Here is a 20,786-nt window from a genome sequence, read left to right as displayed (position 1 = left end):
GATAAAAACTTATACATTTTTATAAGCAAACATTGGCTTAACCATATCATCTTTTAAAATATTATTTTTAAGTGGCATTTGAAAAGTTTACAAATGTGAGGCCCATTGTAGAAAAATCTGTAAATACCTAAGCACAAAAAGGCTCAATTAGTAACGTCTGTCTTTGATGTTACTGAACTTTTTCTAGAAACACAGTCTTTGTGTGTGCATATATTTTATATTTTTGTATGTTACATATTTTACAAAACTGGCCAGGTTTAATCTATACCATATCTGTTCCTGTGCACATACCTACTTTTGTATTCCTTTCTTCACTTCGCTTTGTATTGTATATCTTCTCTAATTACTACACATGTTTTAAAAACCTGACGTTATAAGCAGAGATACCAGGGGACGGATGGTGCCTGACCATCTTTAAAGCTGTCAACCTGGAACTCTCCAGAAGCTTTCAGAGAGTTAAATCATTTCGCAGGCTCTGAAGACAACCTGATGATCTGGCTGTTAGCAAAGCTGGGGATGGCCCAGCAAGGCCTGGGAACACATCCACTTCTCACCTTGCTGCAACCTGATATCAGTGGTGAATCAGGCCTTGGCTCCTTCTCCCACTTGAGGGAGCCAGCCTTTAATTCCTTGAGACTCCTTGGCCCCTTTGCTGGAATGGCGGCCTGCTTTCCCCAAGTACAAACCACAGGAGGAAATCCTCAGGGTGAAGCACTATTTTCTGGTGGAAGGAGACCCTAGGCTGGCTCAATTGCCAGTCTTTCCCAGCAGGTGGCGCCACATTTACTCACTTCTCTTCCTGGGTCTGGCCACCATGCAAAGGGGTCCCCTGGATTTGATAGCATCCCCCTATTGCTCTCCTTCTTCACTTTGTCTCACGTCTTGCCTGCACTTTCCTTCCACACCTAGGCCTTTCAGCCTTTACTCCCTTCCATTGGTCTTTAAATACAAAAGAGTTATTTTCTACTGTCTTTAACTATATTGACAATATATACTCAATGGCTTTACAAAAAAACATAATTGTTATCTGTTTACATCCTAATTACTCTTGGTGCTTAAGTTTTGGGCACTTCAAAATATTTTTGTCTTATAGAGAGCCAGTTGAAAACTTTTTTAAAAAACTACCACTTGGTTGAAACCATGCCTTTGAAGCTCTCCTATAAACGACAATATTCCACTGCATGTTAACTTGCAGTAGTTTCAGCAAAACTTACAGAAACCTTGCTTCTTAAAGGATAATATAAGGGGAAAAATAAGACTACTGAACTATTTAGACTTTGACAAAAATCACTTCACTTAACTCAGGAAAGAGCTCATCGATGTGATAAAATTTGGTTCAAAGAACAGCTTTCTAAACCCAGAAAATTGCTCACCATAAGGTTTCATGAGGCAGCTAACAGCTTGAAGGTGGGGCTCTATTTTGGGATAAAGCCCAGGAACATTCTCTTCTGACCCCTGCCTTCTCTACACCCAATCAGCTCTTAATCTCACCTGTCACTGGGAAGACTCCCAGCCAGGTGAGCGCGCCTTGGCAGAGCTGCAGAAAGGGGTCAGGCTGCAGGGCAAAGTCTTACTGAAGGAGACACCAGTGAGCGCACAAGGGATATCAGAAGGATGAACTTCAGAATCTGAACAACGCACTGGACAGAAAACCTTGGAGTCAGAGTGACTTCTGTCTCCGTCTGAAGTTTTTTTTTTTTAGCACAGGAAAAACCTATATTAAGGCAATTTCCCCAGTCTGCCTCCTGAAGTTGCCTGGGCCCACCTGGAGGCTCCGAGTCTGCCGGTGGTTTGAGAGCCCGGGGATCACGGTTGCTGGGCAGAGCTGGGGAGGCCATATTCCTGCCCACACGCTGTTGGTTTTCTTTTCGACTATTATTGTGCCTGCTCGCTTTCCAGAATAAAGCGCTGCAGGGACTGGGCCCCATGGGACCATGGTGCTACATAAGGACACCATCAGAAGGACCATTATACCTTTGCTACGGCATGTTTAGTCTGTTTGATATTGAACTTGTTCAGAACTCATAATGGCGTGGCTCTCTTAAGTAATGGGTAGGAAAACTGAGGCACCTGACATCTCTTAGTATAATGCCTGTCACATAGTAGATGTTCAAGAAACACCTGCTGGCCGACCATTGTGCCCCCCTGGTAGAACAGCTTTAAATGGCTAAATGAAGAACCACGACTTGATCCGCTTAAACGGCTCCTCCGATTCAGGGAGAGTACAGAAGACTCAGGGCACTGCCCTGCAACAGGAGGAAGTGCAGGACTGGGGATTTAGTCCTCGCAGCAGGAGGTCATCATCAGCGAGGCCACACGCATCTATCTCCTACGTGACAGGCACGGCTGCAGTGGAACGCACAGGTCTAGCTACAGCAGTATCTGGAACAGCCCCCCTGGGCCCACAAACAGCAGGAGAACCGGAACCCACAGAAATGCGAACACTGACATATTCCAGTCGATTTAGGAATTTTGTGTAAGAATGCATTGTCATCAGTCCCTACTTTGAATAAGAGTTCCTTTAACCTTCATGCAAAGTGAAGTGATTTCCAAAATAGTTTTAAAAGTGGTGCACCATGATTCAAACATACTTTGCCTATTTATTCTGAATTATTAACCTGGTGACAGAGAGCATTGTGGGTGCTGTCCTGTTTTCTCAGTCAGCCGAGCTTGTGGATGGTCACATCTTGGGTGTGTACTACCCTCAGCAGCTGGGATATGAGCACGGTGTCCAGAGGAAAGTTGGACCTGTGACCACAGTGCTGAGGGCAGATGGGAAATCCTGGTCGCAGGGTGTCTGGCCAACAGCAGGGGGGACGTTTCTTCATGTTAATCCCTTACCTGGGGGCCGGTGGGCGAGGGGTTCAGCCTCCTAGAGGCTCCTGGCAAGAGGAGTAGAGGCTATTCTGATTCCACCAAGGCTACTGGCCTTGACTTCACTTCAAGGGCAACCTACTTACAGCTGCTCTAGGTAAAAGCCGTTTAATTTTGAGAAGGCCTCTTCAGCTGGACAGCCCCCTGAATTCATAGGAATTGCCCCCCTTGGCCAAGCTTCTAACGTCATTCTGCTGGAGGGACTCTGAGTCCCAGCCTACTGCCCCATTCCCCACAAGGACGCATACTCTAATGTTTAGAAACACTACATAAAATACATGCTGGATTTTCATGCACCCCTCTGCAGCTTCTTTCCTTAGACCACACCTGTTCTGTGCATCCCAACCCCCTGAGGGCAGCCCATCTGGACCCCAGAGGGACCTCCACAAATGTGCGAATCTGTACGTGGAAGAAGCAGCACCCGGGGCTGACTCTGTCAGCCGGCACCTTACAGTCGGCCTGAGACTCCCGTGGCTCTTCCTCCTTCTGAAATTCCCTACCTCGGCTCAGAGGGGCATGAGGGGGTCATTTGCTATTCCGCTGTCTCAGCTGCGAAATTCCCACAAGAAAGTTGTGCAGGCACCTCAGTGACGTCGCCGCCCATTGAACACCCTGTCCCTATACACACAGGTGAGAAATGAATGGTGAGATCAGGGCAGGGAGCAACCGCATGCAGCTGCGACTCGCTCGCATCACCTGGTCCTGCGACTTCTTTTTCTTCTTCTTCTTTCCCCAGCACCCGGAGCTCTCTGCGTCTTTGCCGCTGGCCTCCCCGCAGAGCAGCCCGTCCAGCTCGTCTGTGCCCATGTGCTGTCCCTGAGACGTTTCTGCTGCCAGCCGATACGAGAGGTTCCTCAAAATGCACACACAGTTCTCGACGGTCTGCAGGATCCAACACAAACGAAAGGCAGGAGGAATGAACAGGGACTCACGGGCCCTGCAACCGGAGAAGCAATGTCTCCACCTACACACTTCTCTTTGGATTGCATTCGGCTGCCGGCTCCTAAAGGCTCCCAGGACAGCCACCGTGGAGAGCATTTAGAAAAGCTGAGAAAGGTCTTAAGACCTTTGCTCCCCACAGAGAAACTAGTTATCAAATCTAATTACCTTATTGACACCTGTCATTGCTGACTGGAATTCACGTGTGAGTGGGAAAGAGCCTCCAACCACGAGAGGTTCCAGGTGTTACCCACTTACAGACACCTGGGGACTGGGGCTCAGAATCACGGAAAGCACAGATGCTCAGATTTCCGTCAGCTCTGAGGGGGTGGCACTAATATTTACTGTCCACCAGGGCACTTTCTGGGAGTAAAATGGGGCAGGAGGTGCAAACCAGGGTTTTCCCAGACAAACCAGGTGCTGTGGTCACCCGGGGGCATCAATGTTACCAAGCTGATTTTCACTGCAACGGCTGGTGCTCCTGTTTTCTTAGCACAGGGGCTCAGCAGTGGCTGCTGTGAGGCTGGGCACCTGCAGAACCCCGCATCTCTGAATATGGGCTTGTGACATGTACAAGGCACCCCACGTCTCGGTGGCTCCATAACCTCCTCTGCAAGATGCTCATAATTATACCCACGTTTTACTTTGCCACGTGGGTTAGGTGAACTGGGGTATGTAAGTGTGGCAGGCAGAATAATGTCCCCCCAGATGTCCTCATCTGAGTTTCCAGAGCCCGTATGTTGGGTTATGTGGTGGAGGAAATGAGATTGCAGATGGCATTGAGGGTGCCAAGCAGATGACCTTGAGGTAGGGAGATGACCCTGGGTTATCCAGGTGGACCCATATAATCATGAGGCTCCTGTAAGTGAAAGAGGGAGGCAGGGGACGGAGAGCTAGGTGATATGAGAAGAGCGTGACCTGCTGCTGCCGTCTGTAGAGGTGGTGGAGCCGGCTGGGAGCCAAGGAATGCCTGCAGAGTCTAGAAGCTGTAAAAGGCGACGAAAGAGCTCCTGCCCCGGAGCCTCCAGAAGGAGCATGGCCCTGTTAGCAAACTGACTTCAGCCCAACGACACCCATATGGGACTCCTGCCTTAAACGGTATGATAATAAATGTGCGTTTTTAAGTCATCGTGTTTGTGGCTGTTTGTTACAGCAGCCACAGGAAACACACCCATTGAACACATGTGGAGAAGAGAGCCTGGCCCTCAGGAGGGACGGCATGAGGCTTCATGTCGTGAATGGTGGTGGAGACAGCACCTCGGGGAGGTCCAGGCATGAGACCTAGAGCAGGCTGGTCTGCGTTTGAGTCCTGGCGCTGCCACTGAGTGAGCTGCGACCTTGCTGTGCACAAAGGGTGAACTCTGTCTGTGGTTCCGTTTCCTCCCGAAGGCCACCCCCCACCAGCCACCATCATGATGAAGATTAAGTTTCAATGCACGAGTTTGGGGAGGGCGTGTTCAACCTTATGACCTTCCTCTGGATTCAGGGAACGGTGGGCTGAAGGGAAAAAATACCTAATGTAAAACAAGGACAAAATAATGGTGGAAAACAGAATTGAGGTGAATGTTATTTCATCATTTTTCAGGCACATAACTGTGTGAGGGCCACAGATCAGGCAAAGAACCTAGTTCTACTGCACAGGTGAAGGGAACGAGAGCTGAGGCTTGTTGATGACCCCCAGCACACTGTACCGCTTCCGCCTGGTCCGGTCAGGGCTGGAAGGGGGCAGGGAAGGGGGCAGGGGCCAGATTCTGCGCTGCTCCTCCCTGTGCCTGAGGTCTGGGGAAGGTGATCTATGTCTTTGATTTGACTATGGGAGCAGGAAAGCCAACCAGGAAAACTGGTTTTCAGGATCTCTCTTTGGAGCCTTTGCCATTCTAGACCTTTCTTGTCAGCTTTGCAAGGTTTCATGCCTGTGAATCCCACAGGCTTTGAGTCAACTTGGATTTCTATTTCAAGCACCCTCGCAGCATGAAAAAAAAGAGTCTGTCATGAAAGCAGGTAAACACGGGATGATGCACGAAATGGAGAAAAGTCCTTCCCTGGAAGGAAAATGTCGTGGACTAAGAATGATTTTGAAATCAGCTCAGACTGATTTCCTTACATCAAAGATTTGGGTGAATAAACTTCTTTCTCACTTTCCTGGGGGGCATCTCTATGCCTCTGTTTAACAAATGACAGCTGGGGAAAACATCTGCAGTGGCTTCGAGAAAGGCTTTATAACTGACCTGTGGCTGGGGATGATCTGGGGAGAGGCTGGGCAGGGAGAGGGCCCAGGGATAGAGGGAGTGGGTGGGGACAGAGGAGGTGACGTAGACAGAAGACTCGGGGCCAGGGAGGTCACAGGGACTCCATCAATCTCTCTTTTGTTTACTTTGGTTCAAGAGGACTACCAATTCATGCAGTTTTCTCTAAAGGGAAAAGAGAAAAGGAAAAAAAGACAGCCACTCACTGCCTTTCTTAGGGGTCCCAGCAGAAGGCATGTGGCAGCTGGTGGTTTTGCTTTTGATGTCCATTGCTGTCAACAATGCTTTTAGCAGCTTTTCATAGTCACCAGGGTCATTCTGACGCCTTAGTTTCTATTCGAAAGGGAAGTTGTCTGAGACTGCTCTACCAGATGCTACTCATTCAACAAACTCTCCCAGTTATGGAAGCCAGGTTGAGAGCATGCTGAAATCCAGGCTCTTTCATTCATGAACTTCACTGGCCTTAAAGTGAACATGTACTCATTTTTCTCCTTCTAACTTGTCATTGTGAAAGCACAGAGGTGGCCAAACAGAGGTCTGAATGGAAAATTATGGGACAATAATAATACATCGAAAATGCATAGCACATTCTGGTCAGCAAAGCAGTGCCAAGCTATCAATCACATCTGGTCTTTTTGGCAGCTGTGACGACCCTCTTGGTTGCCAGGTGGAGGTCACTGGGTTGTGGTCCTCTAGCCCATGGGAGGTCGGGACGGCACACCCACCAGTGCGTTCTGCTGCCAAGTTCAGTGCCCTCAAGGCTCAGTCAGGGATATCTAATTATTCAAATCTCAGGTAGTTTTAATCATCCCAACGATTCCAATTTCCTCTTTAGGGAAAATGCGGAATTTAAAAGAGGAGTCTATCGTCTGGTACACCAGGAAGACGATGGGCGTGCCTCACAGCACTCTGACTTTGAACCCTGCTCCTGGAGGCTGCCGTCCCCACCAGCAGCGGTGGCCTGGCACTTGGCCGAGGCAAGGGGCTGTTGACTTTCCATGTACGACCGTAATGCTCAGACAGGGTTAGAACTATTTCAGTATCTGTTATAGTAAGAGGCTTAGTGTCCCAATGCCTTAGTTTCTTACTGATCTGAATATTAAGATCCTGGGTTGTGGCTTCAGTGAATTACATTCAGTAGCTCTTTAAAAAAAGTCATGTCTCTATTACATTAACAGACATCTGTAAATACTCAAGACATCTTGATTGGTCACTGTTTTAGGGACTCAATATGCCTGTCAATGATATTAAAAGGTCTAAAATGGCTGTTAAAGGTGTTTACGAGAGGGAGTAATAATATCTTTATTACATCGTATTATGTCCTGGACATTGATAACACCTACATAGTAAACAAATGGGTGCAAACATAACTGTCACTGACAAGATGATGAACAGTGTCAGAAATGGAGTCAATTAGTACTCAAAGGGCTGGAGCCCCCGAAGATGCTGTCAATCCAAAATTTAGGGAGTAGGGCTCAGGCACCAGTAATTTTCTAAGTTTCCCAGTCTCTCTCTCTGTAATGTGTAGTTATGTTGAGAAGCACTATGTTAAATCACCCCCTGCCATGCCAGTTAGCAACTACATGGATAAAATCATTATTATCTGTTCTGTATCTGACTTTACAACTAAATTACACTGTACCGTAGTCTCACTTAGAGCCCATTCAAAGCTGTATCTACAAAGGTGGGCTCTCAACCCAAGATGCACACTGAATCACTTGGTGAGTTGTTAAAGGTGTAAAAGTCAGAGACCAGAGTTAGACATTTCAGGTCAGAGGGCTGTGATGGGCTCTAGGCACACGTATTTACAAAATGCTCCAGAGGCAATTCTGATAAGTAGGCACTGAAAACTATGGAATCTGTGCTGTAGTTCATCACCAGGGCCAGTTCTGCATCCCGTGGGACCAAATTTAGCAGTGTCGGGAGACATTTTTTTTACTTGTAAGTAGGGATGAGGGAAGTTGGCGACTGGCATCTGGTGAGTGAAGGCCAGGATGCTGCTCAGCACCTACAGTACACAGGGCTGTCTCCCCCACTACACAGACTTAATCAGCCTAAAGTGTCTTGTTAAAATTCTTACTACAAATCACATTTGTCACATGTATTGGTTTAAAAGTGTTGGTAAAGTCTATGTTTATATCAGGATATTATGAGATTAGAAATTTATGTTTGGAATGAATCAAAACTAATCAAAAGAAAAACTAAGACCAAACAAAAATAGCTCAAACACCGGAATAGCCCACTCAGTTCTATTTTGGTTTGTGAACTAAAACTGCTTAGACTGACAATTAATGTGTTAACAGCCTCATTTATTTAGCATTTTGACAACGTTTATTTGGACTTCACGCGGCATTTTAAAATTACATTTGATACGATTAATAGTTGTTAAACTAACTTGTAGAAACAAAGAATTACTCAAACCTCAGGAAGGTTTAACATTTCTTTCTCTTTTGAAAATCAATGTCATAAAATACAACTAATGTAGAAGCTTGTGGGTATTGTGGTATGCAAAATTTGTGCACTCATCAGGGTTTTCTTTTTGAACCTGTGGTTTGTGTAACTCTAATAAATCTAAATTTCTACTCATTGCTAACCAAGACTTGAGTGTCTAGTTGTAGGCTAGGCTACAGGCCTTGTCCAGGAAATGTTGGATTTACACAAGGAGATTCAGATACGTTTCGGAGTGAAAGTATTAACACAACTCTCTACTGCTGTCGGCCAGTGCTTAGCTCTCTGGGCATCTCTGTTGTCTAAGGTGCTTCATCTGTGCGAACACAACAAACCTTGCTATCGATCTCACTGCTCCCCAGCGCAGACTGGATCACGTAGAGCAGGGCATCCGTGAGCCCCTCACACTCCCGCATCCTCCTGCGGGCCTCCTCTCCAGCCGAACTAACGTTCCTGCAAAGCAAAAGGGCCCATTAGCAACCTCCAGGGTAGTCACCAAAAAATGCCCTTCCACACGCGCCTCCTCTCCTAGCTTCAAAGGAAAACACTTTGCTTGACTTTTCAGAATGTTTATCAAAAATAGAGTTTTACTGAATAGGGATGGCTTCAACCAATTCTACTAATTTATCAGATGCCTCCCAGAACTGGCAAAGTCACAGATGTCTGTTATGCAACTAGAGAAATGGCAAACGCAGTTCCAAACGTTTGATCTGTGAGTACCCCGAGACCACTGAGGATGGGAGACTTTCAGAAAGTCTTCAAAGTTTACTTCCTTTACCATTGACGAAGGAATCAGAAGCTCTTTGATTCAAAGGGTTCTTTTTTTTGTGTGAGAAGTGTGAAACGTTTTTCAAAGACAGAGCTTCCAGCTTACTGAAATACGTTAGAGATCTAATTTCATCTGTCTCGAAAATACACCTACTTGAGTCCAGCCAGAACGAAACTAGAATTGTTTTTCTAAGAACATGGAGAGGGGTTTCTGTGAAAATTCAGCCACAGGGATGCCCTTGACACCTTTTAAAGGCAGGAATGCACCAAACTCTTTCCTGGACTGGCACATGCTGGGCTAGAGCCAGCGGAAGGAGCCAATTCAAATGCAATACACAAGTGGGGAGCAGAGAGATACAAAAAACACGAGACTACACTAGTCACTAGACGTAGAAAAATCGTGAAATAATCCTAGTCAGAGATGAGCCTGTGCGATGCTTTCGGGTACTCCACTACCTGACAGTGTGTTCTAACCAAGGATAGGACAGGGTTCCAGCTGAGAATTTCTACAGCCTGTGTATGTGTGGCACAGGGGGATGCTAGAACAGGTGGGTTCATGGAAGGAAGGTACAAAGTGACAATGAATTTAGGAATGCGGAGGAAGAGAGGGAATGACCTAGGTTGGGCAATGGTTCTCAAACACTGGCAGGAATAAGAGTCACCTGGGGGGGGTGGGATCATGTAGGTGGCTGGGCCCCACCCTGGGGTCTTGGTGGAGTCAGGCAATTTGCATAGTTGGGGGTGCTGGTATTGAGATTTCTACTGCCCTAAGTGTAGTCTAGGTGGAGGGTTTTGCTCTTTGCTGACAGCCCCAGGCAGCTACCTGGCCAATCCCAAGTACCTTTGGCGGAGGAATTGAATGGGATGAATCTCCACACCCACACTGTAACTGACCATGAGTTCTTATTTCATTTCACCACCTCCTTCACTGTTACACTTCATTCTATTGTACAGATGGAAAAACTGAGGCTCACGTCAATTGTCCAAAGCCAGGTAGGCGGCAAGTGGGGCAGTAGAAGAAACTCAGGTGTGTGAAGAAGAGGAAAGCAAGGGCTGGAAGTGCAATGTAAATGGAGGATGTTTTCTTAGGAATTAAAATAAAATAAAATAGGCCTAATGCAAAATGCTACTGAACATGAATGTTTTCTTTGATATCTAAAATGTTCTGTGGAACATGTTTAAATAGAATCTATCAGCATTTTAATGTAATGCTGGGAAAGGTCATTCAATTCAAATTAATATTTTTGGCATTTGCTGGTTTTAAAATATAAACACAATTCTTCAGTTCCTTAGATAACACAACTGGGCAAATACTGACAGCATTTTTATGTGAAGTGTTGTAGATGCTGCCTTGGAGTAGTTAACCCTCCTTTCTGACAGAATCACCTGGAAAGGGAAGAACTAAGTTTCTGCTGGGGAAAAGGCTGTGAGGGGTATACTGGTATTGTTCTACATCAGAAGGGTGGCTTTTGTAAGAAAACAGTTTTAGACTATTGCTTCTTGAAGTGATTTTCACCAGGTTGAGCTCTGAGGCAGTTAGAATAATAGGTTTATCAAAAGTCCTAGTCATACTTCTTTGGCCAGAAGAATGCTGGGTGGCAATGTGTGACTGTGTGTCTTAAACCCGGCTTCTTTGTTCTTTGATGAGGTCCTGTCTCCAAAGAGAGAATGATGGAGTTTAGATTTGAGAGAGCCTAAGACAGCGCATGTATACCTGGTTTGAAATCCTCAATAACTCCTCCCACACCAATAGACGGTCAGTCTTTCCTTTGAATATCACCAAGTGGGGTGGGCTGCCTCCTCATTCACAAATAAACTTTGTAATGATCAGCTGGTCTTTACTGGTAATCAGTGAATGGGCAGGGCCAACCAATGAACCAGGGGTAAAGATCAAGAATGAACAAATCTGTCAACATTATAACTTGTCAACATTAATCTAAGCATTTTTCTTTATTTTAGTTTCTGTTCAATTTCAGTCTAGTCTTCTCCAAAATTAAAAAAAATTAACTGGCTACAATATTAAAAGCCAGATGTTGAAAGCCACATGTCAGATATTGAAAAATGAGAAAGACTAATAAGTAGGGTCCCTGTAGGAGAAATGAGTGGAACAGCCCCTCCACACCCACCCATAACTCTGATGCAGCAGTAGGATGGAGTTACCACAGTGTCTGCAGGTAGGAGGAACATCAGTACGTATTTTTATTTTTTAAATGATTTTATTTATTTCTAGACAGAGGAAAAGGAAAGGAGAGAGGGAGAGAAACATCACTGAATGGTTGCCTCTTATGCACAACTGGGGACCTGGCTTGCAACCCAGGCATGTGCCCTGACTGGGAATTAAATTGGCAACCCTTTGGTTCACTGGTGGCCGTCAATCCACTGAGTCACACCAGCCAAAGCCAATATATATTTTTAAATAGACTGAGGTATGCACCTGTCTCTTTATCAATGGGTTGCAATGTCCTACAAGCCTTTGGGGCTGGGTTTCTACTCTTAACAACTGCTCCTGAACAGTAAAATACATCACGAGTTCCTTAAGTTTTTCCTTCTGGAAGGGAGGTGAGACTTCTTTTATTCCCTTTTTCTCCAAACACAAGATCTACTATACTATGCATGCTTCACTGTTTAAAAACTTTTTAAAAAGCCAGTAATATTCACTGTACAGTTAGTTGTAACTATGATCCTATGTGTCCAGCCCACAAAGTTCCACCCCCCTGGCATTTAAACGACCTTGGGCCTATCTTGAGGAGGTGATTTCCATGCCTGGCTAGACACTGGTGTAGCAAAATTCTATGCATTAATATACTAGTAAAACAAATATTTGTAGGCTGTTTATTTAAAAACTCAATGATGGTATAATATCTACTCCTTAGAAATAATCCTGATAATCTGTATCAAAATGTCAGTAGATACATCATTTGGAAATTTCTCCTCGAAGCAGATTCTATAAGCTTTTTAATCTAATAGATAAAAATAAAACCATTTATTTTTATATTTTATAATTAAAAGCTATAACACCTCTTATAGCCTCTCATTCAAATATAACTGGCTAAACCACTTTGTTTTCTCTCCCTTTAATGGTGTCTCACATCTCATTTCTCTAAGCTTCCACCACTCACTGCGATTATTTAAAACAAATCCAACATAGAGAGCTCATGAGATCCAAGTGGAACTCACACTGTAGGTTCAAAGAAATGACTAGAGCATTTCACAGGAAAAACTTTATGTATCTCTACTTCAGACATGGCTCGAATATGGGAGATCAAATCACAGAGAAAACCAAGGGAAGAGAAGTTCAGTAGTTAATCCATTTGAAATTAGCCTCTCCCTTTCCCCTTGGTTCTCTGAATCTCCATCATTGATCACCATTGACTTCATATTAGAATCATTTAAGATGTGACCTTATCACTCCCTTATTGGGACCATCTGGAGGGTAGAGGCATCATTATCTGTATATCCTACATGTAGCCGAGTGCCCGACACATCCTGGGTGCTCAGGGCAAGGTGGATCTTCCATGGGCTCTCAGCTTATCACTGGATTGGACTTCAGGACTAATTTACCTCTGTGCTCAAAGCTTGCCAGGTCACTGTCAGGTGGCTGCTTCCCTTTTGAATGTAAGCTTCTTTTGCTGTGGTATGTGCTTTGCCACTGCAACCCCACCCTGGATTTTCCAGGGCAGTCTCAAATTGCAAAACAAGAAAAGCAATTGTATGTAGCATGTGGCATGGGGAATAACCTTGTTTAGCCTGAGGTATAAATGTTCCCATGGTTGTTGACAGTATTGATCATATACTCTGAGAGAATGGCCTGATACTGCTGCCTGGAGCCAGGCAGGCCCAGCGGCACTGTCTTCACCTCCATCCTTGTAGGAGGAGCTTTCTGGCCCAAGACTATTTTGTCTTCCTGTGCAGTCTGTTACCTCCTCTCCGTTCCACCCCACCGCTTCTAGGCCTTTAGACTGTAGCCTCTGTTGGCGTCATCTCATACCAAGCCCACCCTGGCCCCTTGAGCCCTGGGCTCCAGCCCTGCTAACGTTTCTTATAGTCCTTCCTGTTGGTCCATTCCTGCACACCTCTAGGCTGGGGCTCATCCAGCACCTTTGTCTCATCTCCCAATTTATAACTGGCAGAGCCTGGATGCTGCATCTCTATAGGACCCGGGCCTGGTTTCAAAGACTATGTAATGGTGGGAGAAGTGGGGTTGGGATGCTTGAGGCCTTCAAAGAGCAGAGCTGTGGTTGTTTCCAGAAACACTGGTGGTCTGGGGCAATGCTAAAACAGAAGCCATGTGCTCAGTAAGGCCTTGTTGACATCATCCCAGCTGGTCAGGCAGGGAGAGGCAGCACTTCCCACAGAGGGCAGCACAGAGCAGATCCAGGGTGCATGACCTCGGACCCAGTGGTCACAAGCCTCTGGGCCCTCAACCGTCTATAACACAGGTACCCTCAACCGTCTATAACACAGGCCGAATCTGGCCCTCCACCTTGTTTTATCTGGCCCAGCGCCTTGTTTCTACTCAGCGGCAGCACAGAGTTCCTTGCTCCTACTTAAGGAATAGTTACATTTATACAGTCCTAAAATTACATTCAGCCCTTTAAAGGCAACCACAAGGCTGATATGGCCCTCGGTGAAAATGAGCCTAACACCCCCCATCTATAAGAAAAGGCAGTTGGGGGAGAATGCTTTTCCTTCTTCCTCTAGGCCCACTGAACCTGAGAGTCAGAGCTGCCAAGGCTCACCCAGAGCTCTGCCTCACCCCTGCACTCCTTCCTTCATAGCTTGGGGCACAAGCTTATCTTATAGCACCTGTAACACGTGATGTTCAAGTCTGGTCCTTCTGTGATGTAGGGGAGGCAGGGGAAGCATCACCCTATTTTTTGTCTGTTGCTTGCTCCCCAATAAATAGCACTTAGTAGAAGCTCAATGAATACTTACTAAATAAATGCTGCATGGTTATTTTTAGGCCTGACTTCTTCTAGACCAGTGTTCTTATCTGGGACCATTTTTCTCCCAGGGGACAGTTGCCAATGTCTGGGCATCTGGGGACATTTTGGCTGTCATAACTGCAGAGGGAGGAGGTGTTAGGGGCATTTAGTGGGTTGAGGTGGCCAGAGCTGCTGCTAAATGTACTTACAATGCTCATGAGAGTCCCCTCATCCTCACCCCAACAAGAAACGCCCACAGTATGGAGGCTGAGATACCCGCTCTTGCTCTGGGTAGGTGGGCTCCTTGAGGGCCTAATTTGGGGTGTATGCTTCCCTGACACATGCTCAGCCCAGTGGTTCTCAAACCTCTGCTGCATCTGAATGATGTCTGGAACCTGGTCAAACAGAAAGGCCTGGGCCCCTCCCCTACTTTGAAGAGCCCTAGCTTCTTTGTGCTCTTAGTAGCTCTCCAGATGATGCCAAAACACACCCGAGTCTGAGAACCACTGTCTCAGCCACAGCAAGAAAGTGAAATGTTTATCAAGTGATTGTGCAATTGTCCACTGTGCAGTAACAGTATTCAGGCTACTAACACTTCTCCTCATCTCCTTCCACAGAGTGGGGTCACTGTGGTCCCCACAGCCAACAGTGGTGCTTTTAGAGGAATCCCCAGAGGCTTCTAACAGGCAACCTGTGAAGATCTGGAAACAACACTAAATTTGTGAGGGGAAATCTAAGTATGATACACATTGGATTGTCTTAATTTTTTTGCATGTGATCACTTCCTCAGAGACCAATGAAATTAGTAGCTCATCATAAATGGTCTGATCTGGGTAAGTGTGGAAATGGGAAATTGTACCCATCATGAGCGAGCCTTTGGCCCATGAAGTATACTTGCTTTTGCTTTAGTTAAAAACAAATACTAAAGAGGCCTTTCTGTCCACAAATGTCTAAATCAGAGTTCTGGGGCCACACAGAGTTTCTGTCACTCCTCCTCCTCTTTCTTTTAACAACCATTAAGATCATAAACCCCACTGTTATCTGCAGCCATGCAAAAGTAGGTCACTGGAGGGATTTGGCCTGTGAGCCATAGCTTGCTGACCTCTGACCTAGATTCTCATCTAAAGCTGGTTATGAAACTCAGGAGGGGCCACAGAACCCCTGATATTTTGCTCCAAGTTTTCAGCTTTTTTTTCCCCCTAACAAAGGTACAGAACTTTCATTATATTCTGAGGACAGGACTCAGAAATGTCTAAAAACTTCCCTTCAAAATCAGCTGTGCCCTTGGCTTGAGCAGAGCATTGCTCTCCTAAATTGGGCTTCAGGGATCAGATGAATTTTTTGTCTCTGTTGGTAAACAGGAGCTACGCCTTGTGCTCGCCCATGAAATGTCTTGGAGAACTTGTCTGTCATTCCCTAATCATTGTCCAAACATCCTGGACCCTTTTCCTCCCTGTGGAAAGATCTCCTCCTCAGCAGAGTGTGTATGATTGGGAGGGACAGGTCTTTTGCCCAGCCAGCTGGGCCATCGCAGTGACAGCCATCCAGCCAGACCCCCACTCTAGGTGCAGTGGTCACAGGGTCCAGGAGGCAGCATGAGGCCCGTCAAGTCTGTTGTCCCCTTTCTCTGCCCCAGCAGAAACCACCACGGCTCATTTTGTTGATGTGCATGTACCTTCTCTGCAGACAAAGAACAGTGTATGTCCTTCTGATCATTCTGTAGCTTCCCCAAAGGTGGACCCTCTTGTGTACCTGGCATGGTGCTCCCAGCCTGGGTGTGCAGGCACGTGTCTTGTCTAGGTCTCTTCATTTCTAATGATGGGGATGGTTGTCCAGCACACCAGACTGTGTGATAACACGGGCAGGTGCTCTGGGCCTGGTGTGGAGTCTTGGCAGGAAACGTCATCTCCCCCAGCTGCTCTGTGTCCAGGGACTTCCTTCTGAGAGGGAGAGAGCCACTAGGCCGGGCACTGCCACACCACACACATCGTGTGTGACTCAGAGTGAAGAGGAACAGGGCTGCATGCAGGAAAGAGTGAACGGTTTTGCAGCAGACTGACCACCTCGTTTTTAACCTTGGTCATTGGTTTTTAAAAAAGATGTTATTGATTTATTTTTAGAGAAAGGAAAGGGAGGGAGAAAGAAAGGGAGAGAAACATCAGCGTGTTTGCCTCTCCTGCTCCTCCTACTGGGGACCTGGACCACAACCCAGGTATGTGCCCTGACTGGGAGTCAAACCGGTGACTCTGTGGTTCGCAGGCTGGTACTCAATCCACTGAGCCACACTGGTCAGGGCTGGTTTTTTAAATCCAAAACTAATGTACAGGTATAGATTTTGCCAAAGAACCCTGAGGAGTAATTCTAGGAAGAAAGGGTGTCAGATAAATCAGTGCCAACCAACAAACCAAACAGGCCTGCCTGGGCATCTGCTCTGTTGCACATTCAACACTGAGTCATGGAATAGAATGAAAGTACCTGGCTCTCAACCTCAGGAGCTCGCAGTGCAACCAGGAAGGAAGACATGTATTTGATGTGCCTAAAACTGAGGTAATGAGCACAAAACAAGCAGTCTGAACAATTTGGGCACCCACATCCCTTGGAAATGATTGCCTATAAGTGACCAGAAAACAAACACAGGATGAAACGAATGGAAGTTTTACTGTTCACCTGTTTCAGTAAAATCTTTGCTTAAGATGTATTCTGTTAATTTGGACATCACTTATTTTCCTTAATATTTGCTGCAGGAGGTCATGGCTTGTGACTTAAGACATAAGAACACAGAGTGCAATAAATGGTTTCTTAGCAAGAAATGTTTTTATGGGAATCAGTGGAAGTTCCCTTCAGATCTGAGGGGCCAGGCTCCACCCACACCCACAGACTCAGGGGCGGTTCCTGGTGAACAGCCTGTATAAATACTAACCAAGCACAGCCATGCAGAGGCAGGGTCTTCGGGCCACTCTTGGCACTAACAGAGGACAGGGCCTGGTGGGAGAGGCTGTATTCTGTGGCAAGTGCCAATGCTGGCACATGTATCTCTATTCTGACTAAGCCTGACATGCTAAGGCAGCTCTTGTGTTTACTCAAACCATGGTGGGCTCACGGTTCCCCAGGGTAAATTTTGTTGCTGCTCTTTTACCGGACAGCATGACCTGCACTAAGGCCTCCTTGACACCTACCTGCCACCGTCCAGCCCCCCAGGGGGCTGTTCTGCATGCCAGGTAGTGTGCATCACCAGCTGTTCTTCCTGCAGCTGTTGTTCTACAGGATGGGCAGACGAACACCTGTGACGTTTGGGCAATAACCTAGAGGGCACCAAAGTAAGGCTCCCCCCAAACCTAGTGAATTCAAGTCATCCAAGAGGCATGGCCTTTGTCATCCTGATGTCTTACCCAGAGGGCAGAACCAAGGATGACAGGGGAGAAGACTCTCCCCTTGAGAGATAACAGGGCTTGTGGAGCTGGATTTCCAAGCTGCTTGGACCAGTGTCCAGTTATTTCCCATCTCTCCCCTTCTTGCACCGGAGTGTTCACAGCTGTTATCCTCTGCCGGTCCCACCACCACTGCTTGTTGGGAGAACAGAGCTTGTTCCTTTAGCCCCACAAATGGGGGGGGGAACTACCCCCCAGGAGCTGGACTTCAGGGAGAACTCATTGACACCTGGCTTAGTCTACTCTGATTTTGGACTTTGGAGCAGAGGAGATTTAGGACTTTGAGTTGATGCTGTAATGAGATGAGACCTTGGGATGAGATTGAATATGTGAGATGGACATGAATTTGGGGAGCTTGAGGGCAGACTGTGGTAGGCCAGACAGTGGTCCCAAAGATGTCTATACCCTACTCCCTGAAACCATGAATAGGTCACCTTACTTGGGAAAGGGGCTTTGCAGATGGAATTTAGGTCATGGGCTCTAAAACAGAGAGATTTTCCCAGATGATCTCTGTGGGCCCAATTTAATTACCTGAGAGTTAGATGCAGGGAACATTCTCTGGCTCCAGTGAGCAAAATGCCACAGAAAGAGAGGTCAGAGATCCCCAGCTTGAGGACTGACCTTCCAGCTGGCAGTTCTGACACAAAGGGGCCACGTGCAGAGATGAGAGAGAGGCCGCTAGTTCTCAGCTGACCACCAGCAAGGGAACAGAGCCCTTGGTCCTGTGGCCACCAGGGCCTGGATTCTGGTCCTGACCTCGAGGAGCTTGGAAGCAGATTCCCCCAGAGCCATTAGTGAGAAACACAGCACTGCTGACACCTTGGTTGTAAACTGGTGAGACTGGTGTATGGTTTGCAACAGACAGAAACTGTAGGATAATAAATTAGTTTTGTCCTAAGTCATTAATGGGTGGTAATTTGGTAAAGTAGCTTGTTCTACTCAAGGGTAAATGGAGTTTTTCTCAACAGCATCTCTAAATGTTTCTTCCTGAAAAACCGCTTACCTACAGTGGGCTCATGCAAGTTTTAAGAAGACTTTTCTAGATGATCAAATAATTGCATTGACTCGATTAAGACCAAACTGGCACATGTGTACGAAAAGTAAAATTCTTCCTAGGTTTGTGTGCAGAGGAGGGTGGCTTATGCAGCACCTGCCCTCAACTATGCAAGGCCAGGCCACCGTTCAACATCACTCGAGGTGCTATCTCTGCAGAAGGAACACTGATGTCGTGTGGTAATGCACTTTCCAGGACAAAAATCCACTGCTTTATGTTGTCCCATTGCTAGTCTGATTAAGCCATAGGAGTGCCACCAAGTTTGTGGCCATCAGCTTGTCCAGATTGCTCTTCTGCCTGGTTAATGTGCTGCATGGAAGTGAGGTCACTGGATCTAAGGGACAGGAATGAGGCAGCTTCCTACCCCTACTGGAGCAAAGTCTGTATTATGGCCTCAACACTTTGAGTGAATTTCTGGAACATCACCCAAAATACCATCCATAAGGACCCAGTGCTGTGACTGGTATTAGGATTAACCACACCTCCAGAAACTTAGATTGGGTACATAGAATGGAAGGCTGAATTTACTTGAAAAGCTCTTGACTTCTCTCTCTACATTTTTGTTTTTAAAACTGGTCCCTCATTACAGCCAAATTAGAACAATTTCCAGAAGAATCAATTCCCGCTTCTCTCTTTTTTTTTCTTTTCTTTTCAAGACTAGTGCAGTTTTGCTGTTTGGATTCTTGATGTGCACCTTACTATCTTCTCCTAAGGAAGGTAATTTTTAAAAATAAAACAGGATGGTGATGGCTTAGTAATCACTTTCCTGAGCTGCAGAGACAGAATGCTTCAGTGGCCCAAAGACCAGCTACGAGTGGGGCCGCCTGTGACCAGTGTGGCCACGCTGCTCTTTGATCACCTCCGATCTATAGCCCCTCGCCTATGCGCTGCCCACACTCACAAATGCAGAGCATCGAAGGGAATGCCGAGCTCCACTTCAGGCTGACTTGTTAACACTGGCCCTGTGCAGGACAGCCCAGATCTGTGCCTTCCGGAGTCAGCTCTGCAGCAGGGTGTGTTGTTGCAGAGCAGAACCAGAAATACCTGCGTTAAAAGACACCCTATCGCTGTCAAGTACTGCCTAGGGTTTCAGCTACACGATTCCAATTAAAATTGATGGACACCACAGAGTTAACTGCTCTATGAAATGTCTGCTGAAAGTTTCCCATTGGGCTAAGTTAGAAGGAAATTGCAGGGAAAAAAGAGTGAATGCTGTGTGGCCGACTCCATTAACTGTGAGCTTAATTGTGCCCGCGGCTCTTTGTGCTCCGTGACCACCCACGTTGTTGTTTCCTGACTTGTACTCGGGGAGTGAGCTGTACTCACAGTGCCTGGAGTTACCGAGCTGTATCTTCAAGCTCAGAGCGGTGCTATGGGGCCCAATCCCCTGGCCGCTGTCCACCTACCCTGTGCTCCACTAGCATCTAAAACGTTTCACTCTGGCACATCTGTGGTGGGCTCTTCTTTCTACTGTGCTGACTCAGAATCAGGGTGCTTCTCACATTGGAAGCTGCCACATCCAACCTGGCACCTCTGCTCAGCGAGCGGGCTTCCCATCAAGCCTACCCACTGCCGCCACCACCACCACCGAAGCAACTGTTTCCCTGGAAAAAACCCAGTGGCCAGCCATGGGCCCGTGATACCTGCACCAGCAGCAAAAAGAAACTGTCAGGGGTCGAAGTGCAATTTAAGTTCAAGAATGGGTAAAAACCAGTTTTCTTTCTTCTTGGCTGAACCAAATGATTTCTTATCAACCAGATATAAGTTAATGTACATAAAATATATATATAATGAATTGATAGGCTAGGGACTGCTGCAGAATCGAAATACAATGTCTGTGTCACCAAGCAGAGGGCTTCCAGGAAAATAAGCACTGTGGCTAATCATAAATAAAAATAAGCAAGACCAAGGTCATCCATTCTTTCTGTATTTTGAATTCTCTGTCTTCTAAAAAGTACATGAACAAATCTGACTAATCAAGGGATTATAGGTAATTGGCTACTTGTCTTTTAAATGTCAGATCGTGGGTTTGAAGAATTTTGAGATTTGGCATTATGTTCTGGATTAATAAATAGGTATTATTAAAACAACCTTTCCAACTCTG

The 20,786-nt window shown here is 46.3% G+C and overlaps 1 protein-coding gene across 1 annotated transcript in view; it reads right to left on the bottom strand.

Annotated features, from left to right (window-relative positions):
• Nucleotides 1-20,786, bottom strand: part of CTNND2 (catenin delta 2) — an 841,098-nt gene that overhangs the window by 117,793 nt on the left and 702,519 nt on the right. The window contains exons 13-14 of the mRNA XM_053657171.1: nucleotides 8,843-8,960; nucleotides 3,571-3,756 (exon numbers count right to left, since the gene is read on the bottom strand). Coding sequence (XP_053513146.1) covers nucleotides 3,571-3,756; nucleotides 8,843-8,960 — 304 coding nt within the window. The remainder of the gene's footprint in view (nucleotides 1-3,570; nucleotides 3,757-8,842; nucleotides 8,961-20,786) is intronic.

Source organism: Artibeus jamaicensis, unplaced genomic scaffold, assembly GCF_021234435.1.
Source record: "Artibeus jamaicensis isolate MK-2021 breed Jamaican fruit bat unplaced genomic scaffold, CSHL_Jam_final scaffold_369, whole genome shotgun sequence".
Taxonomy (NCBI): domain Eukaryota; kingdom Metazoa; phylum Chordata; class Mammalia; order Chiroptera; family Phyllostomidae; genus Artibeus; species Artibeus jamaicensis.
Note: the sequence above shows the minus strand (reverse complement) of the source record. Positions and strands in the feature narration are given on the sequence as shown.